The sequence below is a fragment of the Mytilus trossulus genome, chromosome 14, assembly GCF_036588685.1.
Source record: "Mytilus trossulus isolate FHL-02 chromosome 14, PNRI_Mtr1.1.1.hap1, whole genome shotgun sequence".
Classification (NCBI taxonomy): Eukaryota; Metazoa; Mollusca; class Bivalvia; order Mytilida; family Mytilidae; genus Mytilus; species Mytilus trossulus.
Window position 1 is genome coordinate 26,101,340 of NC_086386.1, and position 14,812 is coordinate 26,116,151.

The 14,812-nt window shown below is 33.1% G+C and overlaps 1 protein-coding gene across 1 annotated transcript; it reads left to right on the forward strand.

Moving 5' to 3' along the window:
• Window positions 1-446: 446 nt before the first annotated feature.
• Window positions 447-14,380, forward strand: LOC134696413 (UPF0739 protein C1orf74 homolog). The gene is made up of 2 exons (XM_063558194.1): window positions 447-515; window positions 13,577-14,380. Exon 2 carries the CDS (start codon window positions 13,580-13,582, stop codon window positions 14,360-14,362), a length of 783 nt encoding a protein of 260 aa, XP_063414264.1. The 5' UTR covers window positions 447-515; window positions 13,577-13,579; the 3' UTR covers window positions 14,363-14,380.
• Window positions 14,381-14,812: the final 432 nt, after the last annotated feature.

The following is a 14,812-nucleotide window of genomic DNA, read 5'->3' on the forward strand; positions in this document are numbered from 1 at the left end:
GTTACTGTTTAATGTAGATTTACCTTTTACAGCAAATAAAAAAAAAAATTAAGAACAAAGTATTTTGATAAATAACAAGGTAGAATAAACATTTGAAATTTTAAAAAGAAATATTATAAATTTAATTATCATTATAATCAACAAATTAATAAATAATTAATAAATATCGATATAAGTGTCTCACACATTCGGGCACGTTGTTTATTTGTTTTCCTATGTCATACTCTGAAATATATATATAAGTCTGTTACTTTTTGTGTTTGATTAACCAAAAAGATTTCGATCTTCTTCGATAAGATTTATATATTTTTGACTTTAATGTGGTAATGATAAGATCCGATTTGTCATGATGACTACCTACTGGGATACTAGAATGAATTTCACATCATATCACAAACTACGGTAAAAAAAATAAAATCCGGAAAATGAGTCCACTGCCGGCTTACATTTTATACTAATATACACATGACCCACTTTCTTAGACTTCTTCTTCAGTAAATGTTTTGCCGCAAAAGGTGAGTAATTATTAGTATTCTGTGTTTTAATATACTGAATAATGTTTACAATCATTAAGAGAATCTTGAAAATTTACGAGTGTGAAGTCAACAAACAATAGTTCTAGCTTTTTAAAAAGCTTGTCTGACGTACGTCGGTATTTTTTTATGGTAGGGGACGTAATTGTGTGGAGGAACTGGCGGGAACAATATGATAAAGATGACATCAATCAAGTTTTGTTAACGTCGAGATTAATGCATTTCTTTTTTTACCCGTCACTATTTGCGCGCGATTTCCCAAATGAGGCACCAAAATGAAAATTTTGAAAGAGCATTCTTCAACTTTGTACTTTATTTTGATTTTAAAACTTTTTTGGATTCGAGCGTCACTGATGAGTCTTTTGTGGACGAAACGCGCGTCTGGCGTATATATAAAATTTAGTCCTGGTATCTATGATGAGTTTATTTGTCCACAATTTAAAACAAAACAACCAGTTTTACCATGATGTAGGATAAATAATGTATGAAAAACACAAAAAAAAATATTTAAATAAATTTGAAGACCCCTTCAAAGATTTTGTAGACATTTAAGAGCATATTGGACTTAAAACCCCCATGGGCATTTTGAAATGTTGGCAGGTATGCAAATTATGATAATGCATCATACGAATGTTAACGAACAACTATAATGTGCATGGCAATTCTTTGTTACGGTGTGTATATTATGAATATTTAAAAATATTTGTTACTATTCACATGTCAATTGTATCGTCTTTTAAGAAATACAAAATTGACCTTGATACCGTTTGTAAACATATATGTATATGATGTACTCTGCAACCATGGAACTTGATTGCCAATTCAAATTTGCTGTCTGGATAACTTTAAAGATTCATTGTTGAGCAGATGAGACATACATCATTCGCTTCTTCGTTCATTTCTTTCATGAATATGAACTTTTTTTTACCAAATACAAATACACAGAAGCACAAACGAAAGCGTTATTACCTAAACTCGTCTTTTCAATTTGAACAAATTTCACATGACTGTGTTGTTTCATTCTGTGCGTATATGAATGAATAAGCTCAAATTTAATGAAAGTTCTATGTTAAATTAACGAGAAAGCGAAATTACGTCCATCAATAATTTTTATATTTTTTTCTGTTTGACAAAGCTCTTCGGGTGCCAACCAAAGATAAAACCGGGTTAATCCACCATTTTCTACTTTATATTTTCTATTTTCAAAATTCCTGTACCAAGTCAGGAATATGACAGTTGTTGTCCATTCGTTTGATGTGTTATAACTTTTTATTTTGCAATTTCATCAGGGACTTTTCCTTTTGAATTTCCCTCGGAGTTATAGTACTTTTGTGATTAACCCTTTTCCATATTTCTATATCTACTGCACAATTACGCTTAACAGCAATTCACTAATAAAAGTGGACCTCAGACGTTAGAACAATGTTGGATTGGTGTGCGAACATATCCTTAATTTTCTGACGTACAGGAAATTATATGTGACTGGTGTGTGTAAATTGAGCTTGAATCCTTGAGGAACGGACCATCTCGAGAGAACGGTCTAAAAGGTATCCGATAATCGCATAGGACTTAATAAATGTATAATTAGTTATCAAAGGTATCAGTATTATAATTAAGTACGCCAGACGCGCGTTTCGTCTTCATAAGACTCGTCAGTATAAGCAAGTTGTCATAACACGATACCTGTTTAGAACACAATTTAGTGAATTACTCATAAAATTGATTTGACCGCTAATTTTTGTTTTCAACGTGTCAAAGACACCTGATCAACCTGAAGAAGAAAGTATGAAATATATTTTTTTTTTCTGTTTTAGAAATACCTTCGTTGTAAACATAATGCAATTTGATGCGACTGCCATAACAGTGAGAGGTTTAGCTAGCTATTAGACTAGGTTCAGTCCAACATTTTCTACATAATAATTTTGTCGGAGGTGGTATTTCTTATTGTTGCACTGATTTTTTTAATCGATTAACTAGTATAAAATTTTAACATAGGTAAGGTATACTGTTGCCATTATTTCAAATATGTGAAAAGCGAAATCTTTGGAATGAATTCGCAGGGCTATATAACTTTCTGGGATTTTAATAGTTATCCTGTTTTTCCAAAGCATTGTTGGTTTTTATTTTAAATCGGATTTTTTTAAAAATTTGTTCCAACATTCCAAAGCATGAACTGAATCCTGATTCGTCGATATCATCTCATACGAAAATGTGTCACATGTCATTGTTAGGGTAAAAATCACGATTTAAAATCATTGCTAATTTGGCAAAGCCAGCAACTATGTTAGAATGATAACATTTTACGTGTGAACTTGTGTCTCTCTAAAAAGAATGAAGGATTATAACAAGTCGTCGATACGTTCCATGATGTAGACCCTAGTTTAGAAATAGGGAAGAATTTATATCGAGTAGTAAACTAGACATTGAAATAAACATGGCCGAAGAAGCAGTTGGAATCTGAAAGAAAATGTGAAGTCTAAGATAGAAAGTGTCCGATGATCATAAAAACGCAAAAACATAGTGTAAGCAGTTATCTCAATAAAGGCATCAGTAGTGAATCGCTGTTCAAAATCATCAATCGATTGAGGGAAATAGATCCGGGTAGCAAACTTGAACCGGGGGATATACATTAAATATAATAAGAAGAAAACAACGGTACAACAGAAGCACGGAAGTCTACAAAAACAAACGTACATAGAAACGAACTACTAGTTTTTGATTTGCCATATTCCTGACGTGGTACAGATAAACTCAGCAGAGATACCAGGGCATTATAAGGAAAAATGGTGGGTTGAACCTGATTTTATAGCTAGATAAACCTCTCACAGTCGCATAAAATTCCATTATTTCGACAAGAGTGTGTAAACAAAACAGACCGACTTAAAAAAGGTAAAAAAAGGTCAAAAATAGGTTTACAGCAGTCAACATTGCAATCACTGTATATGAAAATAACAAATATGTCAACAAAGATAAACAGAAAGACAAATAGACAAAGCACATTAGCAAAAACGTAAGACAAGAATACAACAATTGACCATAGCAAAATAACACAATGACGGGATGTCGTTATATAAGTACCGAGCCACGTCAAATATCTATAACACTATAGATAATAGACAAGGTTAATACCTAGAAACTATATATCAATACTATCGTGTATTATTTGAAATTGATATGGAATATTTATCAGGAATGTCTTGGTATCAGACCATTGTCCGGTGAACTTTATTAGAAAAAGGACGAGACGTTCTTTGGCATAACACTGGTTCATCAGCTTTCTGCTCAGACACTAGTGACGTTTTACACAGTCTAAGTAGCAGCCGATATCGAAAACAACATGATTTAAGCAACCTTAAAAGAATTGTCAAGTCAATCTAATGTCATATTTTATAAGGGATCTTTAACCTTAATGTACCGATTACTGAGCTGATGATACCCATGATGGCTAGCAATCCACTTGCAGCAGTATCTATAGTGGGATAAAGAGAATAAAAATAAAACACTTTACAAAGTATGTGCGTTAGAATTCAGGTCCTTTCTATATTGACCTTCTTTAAAACGTGCAAACCGAAAAATGTGAAAGCAACGCTCTCAATATGAGGTCAGTATTCAAACAATTCCCTCTAGAAAAAGAAAGAACGTTGACATACTAGTAAGTAAAAGCCCCATGTCAAGGTTCTTGAATGACAATATGTAAACATAACACCACACGTCCTACAACCGATTCGAAAGGCGTATTCTGTAAAATGTGTAATCACGAATTAAATGACAAATCCAGTAACTTGATAGACGACCGACAGAAAACGTACGTATGCGAGATCGAAACGTCATAAGCTGCGGTTGGTCGTATGGTGGCATTTTTCTACGTATTCAAGAATTTGGTGTTGGTACTAGTAAAAAAAAATTGTTTTTATGACATGTGTCTAGCTTTGAGAAAAAGATCTAGATGTGAAGATGTGAAACAGATTATCTTGTCTCAGCAATATGCTAGACTGCGATGTATGCAATGCAATGAAATTTAAGAATATATTTAATGAAGTTAATTGGAGAAATATGATAGCTTTGAATATGTATTTCTAAACACCAAATGACAGTATGGTATACTTGATAAAATGATTAACCCATGGATAATCATGGAAAATTCTGGGAAGCAACAGTCTATGCACGGTTTGCAATGAAAGAAGAATTGTTTGGGAAGAAGATTATGGCAGATATCTAGCTGTATTGTTAGAAGGAAAGAAACAAAAAGGAAACCAAGTGAAAAAGTGAACGGACCAGTATGAACAAGTCTGCCTTTGTTTTCAAGGTCATGGTAAAAGTTTCAATTTAGTTTAAACACTATTGGTTGTTTACCCATTGATAATAATATATCTTCCGTTACACAATGCGTTGACATAAATTATGGTAACACCACAACATTTGTGACATCAGGTTCGATGACGGGTAGCTCATGATATCGTGTGGAAAGGTCGTTTATTTCAACAAAAAAAGTAAACGATCAGGATGCATAAAAAAATCTTCGTCGCGAATAATACATGCAAATTAACTCATCATATAAACCAGGGGTGGTGTTCTCGAAAGTATCCTAAGATTCGTCCTAAGTCATAGATAAGACCAATTTTAGGACGGACTTAAGATCAACTTAGGACACTCTTAAGTTGTGTCTCGAAGCTTTCTCAGACGAATCTTATGTTAGGACGTCCTAAACACACGGGTGTCATTCAGTTTATCGAGAGAAATGGGCGTGAAAGAATATCTAACGGCGGTCAAGTATTGATAGATGATCGTGAAAGTTCTGGTAACGGATCGTGAAAGACATTTAATCGAGAAGACATATGAAAAATCAGTAAATATTCTAATTTAATTAATTACACAGACACATTTACGACAAAATAAAACTGTCTGTCAAAATGGTTCAACATTATGATCAGTATGTCAGAATATCCAGTTTCAAAAGTACACAGTTATTACAAATGGACAAAAGGCAGATTGCTTCTCGACATTTCAATGACATAAAAAATGTAAACAAACACGATTTTTTCACAAATTCGACTAAATAAACTACGTTTATCAAAATAAGGGCATTGTGTTTGAATTAATTAAACGGTTCTCATAGTTATTTTGAATAAATATAATCTGAAACTTGGTAAATAAAGAACTATTCACACAAAATTGATTTTTTGGATCGTGAAAGATCACGTACCACATTTTTGAAGATCGTGAAAAGGATCGTGAAAGATCTGATGTTACGAAGACGTTCATGTTGCTGACAGTGCGTGTTTCAGAATGAAGCGCGAAATATAAATCAAACGTTTGATATTTTTTTTATGGCTAGCATTATTCCATACAATAGTTTATTTTCTTATCTAAAGACCATCAGAATTTTATATTTTGAAATGATATAGTTATCAAAATAAATCTTACCTATAATGTTGATTTTGGTGCCACGCAACTTCCGATGTCACTGTAGGACGTAGTGCAGTCGCCAAAAAAGTAAATTTAATATTATCCATCAATGTATGTTAGTGTATACTGCAAGTTGTTACACCCGGCACTTGAAACTTTTGTTTAGATCTCAAAGAGGAGCTAAAATGAACTGCTGCGCATAAAAAAAATCCATATCATCGCTTTGACAAACAAGTAAAAAGGCGAAGAGCATGGAGGATCCAAAATTCCTAAAAGTTGTACCAAATACGACTATGGTAATCCTTAGTTTTTCGAAAAATTCAAAGTTTTGTAATCAAGAAATTTGTATCAAATGACCACATTATTGATTTTCATGTCATCACCGAAGTGTTGAATACGGGGCTGGTGATACCCTCGGGGACGAAACGTCCACCAGCAATGGCATCGACCCAGTGGCGTAAATTGTTATTAAAGGTAATAGAATTATAATTAAGTACGCAAGACGCGCAAATACATTGAAATTATTATTTGTGCATTCGTGAACATGTTGTTTGTAAAATAGTTGGATGATTGTAGGATGAAGTTTTTATCGTCACGTGAAGTTCTCACTTATCATGAGTTATAGGATACCCATATTTTGTATATTGGATCCTATAAACTAAATGTCCGTCAAACAGGATTCACCTGACTTTGAATTTGCCTCATTTCATGGATGAAGATTCATTTTAGTGGTCAAGTCCGTATCGAGGATTCGTTAAGCTTTAGGATAACTGTCTGGTGTTATGATTGTAAGGTGTATATTTTCGACTTCTGCAAGGTTTCAACTAACATTGAACTCATTATCATGCATCATTCGGCAATGTTTGTTTTATGTTTTTTTGGCCTTTTGAATATATACATGTATGCAATAGCGACAAGGTGTGTCATGTATGGTGTACATGTATGTCACCATGTTTCTTATATGACCATGATGACTTCAATTGTGTTTGATTTATTAAATGATAGAAATATGTCTATGTTTGGCTGTCGGTCAGGGTTCATATACTTTTGACATTATGTTTCGAATTAATTGGCCAAGCATAACTTTTACATTTTGTCAGTTTCTAAGGCACTGTAAGGATCGGAACACATTTATTTGGTGTACGGGATATTTGTAGAGATCTGTATGGCATGGTTCATCTGACCATGGCCTTTTTTTTTTATGAAACATTGATAATCTTAAGCGCATTTGACACTTCTATTAAAACCCTTGATATTATAGACGTTCAACACATATACTATCATAAGTAAAGCAAACAAGACATTACAGCATTTGCGCTTCGGTATTCTATAATATGTACTATATAGGTAAATTAATCCTTATCTGCGTTGTTTATAAAGAACTTAAAAAGTTCTGTTGCACACAATGTTGGTTATCGTTTAATCCAAAACTACACATGAAATGTGCTGTTTTTGCTATGATTTTTTTGTTTGATGGATAACATTTTGGTTTAAACGTTGCATATCCATATTAATGGCTAACTAGTGTCGGTGTGCCTGAAGTGCACTAGACTGATTCACAGAGCTGAATCTTTCACACTTATTTAGACACGTTATTAAGGTTTTTTTTTTTTAACTTTTGAGGTTAAGTGTTGAATAGAAAAAAAAGATAATAGCTTTAATGTTCATCCTTATCAAAAGAGTTACAGGCTTCAACCACTTGCAGATTTATCAAATGGTAATAGAAATACTGATTTCTGATTACTAGTATTAAATCTGATCACGCATTTTCTTTCACGAACGAAAAGATACGTTGCCTGATCTTTCACGATCAAGTTTGATGGAAATTCAACAAATTCAAGGTTTTCATAAACAAATTAACGCTTTTAATGGAAGAACATACTTTAATTTTACTGTACTATCAGATACACCAAAGATTAAATTTCAAATATATCATGATATTCTGAAATATGACCATTATAGGTACACAAAGCGTGTTTTTTTTAAATTAATTTCATAGACACGCATTGCGCCTTTTGTGTTTTTTCAAAAAGTACTTCATATTTTCTTTATCTTCTTTCACAGTTATGTTGAGGAAGTTAAACCATTTTGACAGACATATTTTTTTGTTCGGATTTGTTCCGCGTTTTGAAAATTAAGCGATTTTTTCAAAGATTCTGACCTAGAATGTACATTAAATGACTTTCACGATCCGTTACCAGAACTTTCACGATCGTCTCTCAATACTTGACCGCCGTAAGATATTCTTTCACGCCCATTTCTCTCGATAAACCGAATGACACCCGTGTAAACATATCCTAAGTCGAAATTTTAAATCGTTAAAGATATTTGTTGATAAAACATATATTAATGACGAAAATATTTAAAGAAATTGTTTACGAATTTTATAATAACATGTACAGAATAAATTGCATAATTACCAATGTAATTATATAAAAAAAAGATTGTTATTTAAACTGGAAAACAATTTGTTTTGAAAAGAGAATTAAATTTTTAGTATAATCGTATCGTGAAACACGAAGTTCAAAGTTTAAAATCATGCACCTTTTCTTTATACACGAGTTAATAACCGATGGTGCGTTTCATTTCATGTTCATGTTCACGTAAAATAATGAGCAAAAAGCGAATTCAAAACTTTATTACACTAGGATGAAGAGAGGATGCTCTTAAGACACCTCGTTAAGACGAAAAATGAGATATATATATATCATAAGTTAAGAGAGCTTCGAGAACACGACTTAAGACAAAGACTTGTCATAAGATAGACTTAGGACACGTCCTAATCCTAAGATAGCTTCGAGAACACCACCCCAGGCTTGATATTTATTCGTCAGATGCACGATTCGTCTACACAATAATAACGAGTGACCCTCAAATAAAACTAGAGGCTCTAAAGAGCCTGTGTCGCTCACCTTGGTCTATGTGCATATTAAACAAAGGACACAAATGGATTCATGACAAAATTGTATTTTGGTGATGGTGATGTGTTTGAAGTTCTTACTTTACTGAACGATTTTGCTTCTTACAATTATATCTATAATGAACTTTGCCCATTAGTAACAGAAGACTATATTTGGTAAAAATTTACATAAATTTACCAAATTAATGAAAATTGTTAAAAATTGACTATAAAGGGCAATAACTCCTTAAGGGGTCAATTGACCATTTAGGTCATGTTGACTTATTTGTAGATCTTACTTTGCTGAACATTATTGCTGTTTACAGTTTATCGCTATCTATAATAGTATTCAAGATAACCAAAAACGGCAAAACTTCTTTAAAAATTACCAATTGGAGGGCAGCAACCCAACAACCAGTTGTCCAATTCATCTGAAAAATTCAGGGCAGATAGATATTGACTTGATTAACAATTTAACTTCTTGTCAGATTTGCTCTAGATGCTTTGGTTTCATAGTTATAAGCCAAAAACTGCATTTTACCCCTATGTTCTATTTTTAGCCGTGGCGGCCATCTTGGTTGAATGGCCAGGTCATCGGACACATTTTTCAAACTAGATACCCCAAAGATGATTGTGGCCTAGTAGTTTCAGTGGAGATTTTGTAAAAGATTACTTAGATTTATGAAAAATGGTTAAAGATTGACTATAAAGGGCAATAACTCCTAAAGGGGTCAACTGACCATTTTGGTCATGTTGACTTATTTGTAGATCTTACTTTGCTGAACATTATTGCTGTTTACAATTTATCTCTATCTATAATAATATTCAAGATAATAACCAAAAACAGCAAAATTTCCTCAAAATTACCAATTCAGGGGCAGCAACCCAACAACCGATTGACCGATTCATCTGAAAATTTCAGGGCAGATAGATCTTGACCTGATAAACATTTTTATCCCATGTCAGATTTCCTCAAAATGCTTTGGTTTTTGAGTTATAAGCCAAAAACTGCATTTTACCCCTATGTTCTATTTTTAGCGGTGGCGGCCATCTTGGTTGGTTGACCAGGTCACGCCACACATTTTTTAAACTAGATACCCCAAAGATGATTGTGGCCAAGTTTGAATTAATTTGGCCCAGTAGTTTCAGAGGAGAAGATTTTTGTAAAAGATTACTTTAATTTACGAAAAATGGTTAAAAATTGACTATAAAGGGCAATAACTCCTAAACGGGTCAACTGACCATTTTGGTCATGTTGACTTATTTGTAGATCTTACTTTGCTGAACATTATTGCTGTTTACAGTTTATCTCTATCTATAATAATATTCAAGATAATAACCAAAAACAGCAAAATTTCCTCAAAATTACCAATTCAGGGGCAGCAACCCAACAACCGATTGACCGATTCATCTGAAAATTTCAGGGCAGATAGATCTTGACCTGATAAACATTTTTACCCCATGTCAGATTTGCTCTAAATGCTTTGGTTTCTGAGTTATAAGCCAAAAACTGCATTTTACCCCTATGTTCTATTTTTAGCCGTGGCGGCCATCTTGGTTGGTTGACCGGGTCACGCCACACATTTTTTAAACTAGATACCCCAATGATGATTGTGGCCAAGTTTGGTTTGATTTGGCCCAGTAGTTTCAGAGGAGAAGATTTTTGTAAAAGTTAACGACGACGGACGACGACGGACGACGACGGACGACGGACGACGGACGCAAAGTGATGGGAATAGCTCACTTGGCCCTTCGGGCCAGGTGAGCTAAAAAGTTAGTCTAATTAAGTACGAAATTGAAAATCATTGATGACCAAAAAAGTCGAGAGGTTCTGCCAAATATAGCTGCAACTGCATCTGCATCTTGTCAGTGATGTTTTTTTAACCACGGCAAATCACAACAGGCCAAGTCCTTAAAGGTTACTTTCAATAACACCTTGCAATTTCTTTCAAACGGTATTATTAACTGTTGTTTTGCTGTCACAAAAAAAACTTATTAGAGTAACTGTTCAGTTTTGTTTTCTATTATACCGTAACGGCAGAGTTGCTTTGTTGTTCTGTGCTGACTTAAAATGTGCGATCTTTCAATTTCCTTTTGTTATTTCTTGATCGAGATTGAAAAAGGGTTGATATCTATAAACAAAAGAGATTTGAATCACTAATGTAAATGGCTTTGTGCAAAATTTCAAACCATATGTTAGTGTCCATTGAGGTATTGTGAACACAAATAACTGATAAATTTGGACTTTGAATCTTCAGAAAGACATTTGGGGTTTTTTTTGCGGATAAGATGAGCAATTGTAGCAGTGTCAGAAGGTCACTAAATACACAAAAAAAGGCAACAGTAGTATACCGCTGTTCGAAATTCATAAATCGATTGAGAAAAAAACAAATCCGGGTTACAAACTAAAACTGAGAGAAATTAACACATCAAATATAATATGAGAACAACGACACAAAACTAAAATGCAACAAACACAGACACGAACTATAATATAACAATTTTCCTGACTTGGTGCAGGACATTTTAAGAAAAAAAATGATGGGTTGAACCTGGTATTGTGGCTAGCCAAACCTCCCGCTTTTATGACAATGTTAAAAATATATTAAAATGACAACATTAAATGGCAGGATTTCAATACAAATAAATGGGAGAACTTACAGAACGGAGAAACATAAAAAAATATAGAAATTTGAAAACTTGAACAATCTACATGAATATATGAAAAAACAAAGTCAAATTCAACGAGTTTTAAAAAAAACATGCAAGTAAAATACAATATAGATGTGGATGAAAGTTTCGTCGTAGGGGAAGAACTGTACATAGTTCTACAATATGTAAAATAATTTTGAGACTATAATTACTTGTGTGATTTTAACTGATGAGTCTTATGTAGACGAATCGCGCGTCTGGCGTATAGAGTTATAAGCCTGGTACCTTTGATTTAACTATTTACACCACTGGGTCGATGCCACTTCTGGTGGACGTTTCGTCCCGAGGGTATTACCAGCCCAGTAGTCAGCACTTTAGTGTTGACATGAATATCAAACATATGGTCATTTTTATGAATTCATTGTTTGCAAAAGTATGAAGTTATTATTCGAAATACTAAGAATCTTCTTATCCCATGCATAGATTATCTTAGCCGTTTATAGCACAACATTTTGGAATTTTTGGTCCTCAATGCTTCTTATATAGATGAAATGCGCGTCTGGCGTATTAAATTTATAAGCCTGGTACCCATGATAACTATTTACAATTGCCACTGTATTTCCAGAATGACACTAAACACAAATGGAGGTTTGAAAGATTGACATAGTAAAAATGAAATCATAAAAATTACGAACATATTAAGTATTTTTATTGAGGAGTTAATTTATAATTAGTTATCAACATGATCAATTGACACATATAGACAAATTTTAACTTTAGAAGCTAATGCTTTACACTTCAAAGTAATTTTGAACGCTGTGTTACCGTTGACAAGTTTGTGTTAAAGATAAATTCAACCTGGTGCACTTGATATATAACTTTGTTAAAAGGTCTGATTAAAATTGAGAAAGGAAATGGTGAATATGTCAAAGCGACAACCACCCGACCATAGAGCAAACTACAACAGCCTTTTGATTGACTGTTTACATCCAAATAATGAGTGTTTGATTCCGTAACAAGTTTCAAATATATTTAATGTATCAAAGCTAAATCGAAAAAAATAAAATGTGATGTTCAGTAATGCTTACATTTATTGTATATAATATATTCGATTTTCAAAATTATTTAAAAGAAACAACAATATATATTGGTTTGATTAGGGTTTCAATGGGAAATGATGTTTTATTTGATGCTGTTAGTGCCATAAACGAGAAAAAGAAGAAGTACTTATTCTAAAAAGAAAGAAAGTAAGGAAAGATTTTTCATTAATTTCGTAATTCCCACATCTTTAAAAAAAAAAAAAGGGAAATGAAAATGCAGAGACTGATGTTGTTATTTTGAAAAGTTTCCCAATCCATTGGCTGTAAAACGACTTTGGACCCCAATTTATTTTAATATGGATGCGATAGGTTCACACGGATCCAACCGTTTCCTCGTGATTGTCACTAACCATACATGCATCTGAACATCCTAATGCAACACCGTGTACTGTAAGGCAGCTACCCATTCAAAATGCAATGATCCTCGATCAATTAATGCAAATTTGTCCATGAAAAGATTCGTGCAAGTTTATGTAGAACATTCCATAAGAGAATGAACATTTATAAAGTAATGGGGTTTCTTCATAGACAAAATCGGAAAGATTTTGCACTTATTGTAGAACTATGTGCAGCTATTTCCATTCGAAGAAACCTGCTTGATGATTAATGTACATCATAAATAAATTGTATAAACATCTTGATTTGTATTTGACTAGCATTAGTGTATTTAATAGTAGTTGAATTGAACTTTGCTTTTTTGATAGATTCATGTGAATTGGTGAATTGCAGTAACACTCCATCTAGTGTATGCAAATCTCAAACAATATAATGGAGTAAAGGGTTGAGTTGATTAACATGATAAACATTGACCATTTACCTCACTACTATTTTCGGTTTCGGTATCGGCTTATGGTGAACTAGTCTACTGTGAAAATTATTGATGTTGTAATGTTTATGTCCTTTTTTGCCTATAATTGGAAAAAAAACCTTCTTCTGCTTAAAGAAGACAATGTCATGATATCTAAAATGTCTATTTTGTTTTTCAGGAAATGATGGCCGGATGTGCACTAGATGTACATATTTACAAAGCTTGGGGTTCCTTAATAGACCAACATCTTGGAAGAAAGATGAGACATCACCTGACAGAGCTTCTACACAATGTTACTGCTGTTGATCAAGCAATTAAGCCTTCTTATCTATTAGATTTTGGGATTAAAGCTTCATCATTACATCAATTTGTTGAAGATTTGAAGAGGACTGGGTGTGTCAAGACAATACTTAATATTTACCAGATGGGGACAGATCTGTTGGTCACAAATCCTAAATGTATTCAAGTTTTACAACAGTGCTCCAACTTGGAATCATTATACATTCTAACAGATGTTTCATCGGGTCTTGCAAAGCCACAGACAATAAAAAAGAAACTATTATTTGAAGAATTATTACAATCTATAAAGCTACTGCCGTTTAACTTGGATAAAACAGCTATATTTGATCTAGATGTAACGGACATGAATCTGACAACTATGTTTGGGATACTTCTAGGTTATCCCTTTATATATTGGTTTGGAAGAGAATCCGAAGATAACTGCCTCTCTATGATACCAATAAGATGTTTAAAAGTTACAAGAACAATACATATCCAGAAAGAGAATGAAACACAATTGAATTCCACAGAAAGTTTCAATGTTTTCTCTTTCAGTGTACCAGAAGAATTATTTGATAGCACTGCTGAATATCATCTAAATCGGTGGTTTTCTCAAAAGAAAATGATAAACTCAAGTTTACAACTGTCATCTCAAACAGAGATATTACCTAAGGTGGCAATGTAAATAATTTCAATTAAACTTCTTCAAAGTGGACAACTTTAAATCAAGCAGAAATTTGTAATTCATTTAGGAAGCATGTTAGAGGATTAAGATGTCTTCATTTATTTTCGTACAGAAATCAAGATGTCTGTTGGATCCATTACAACAGTAACTAATCATTATATATAGATTCTTACATTGATACCAGTGGATTATCGGATTTTTCCAATAATCCTCGAGTAACTTTGTAAGAATCTGTTTCTCTAATGATTAAAAAGACATTTTCTTTTTTTGTTAACCGAAAATCCCCTTCGAGTGCCTTTCACATTGCACGAAGTTGTCAATTTCATTAACACCTGTTATCATATTTTGATTCATTCAGTTAGCTTAAAAGGTCATGACCCTCAAAATCATCCAATGATCTTTTGAGATCACCAGCAACCACACGTTGATTAAATTTTTTTTATACAATGG

Excerpts from the sequence above, each read along its gene's own strand:
- LOC134696413 (XM_063558194.1), top strand. The coding sequence starts at position 13,580 with ATGATGGCCGGATGTGCACTAGATGTACATATTTACAAAGCTTGGGGT.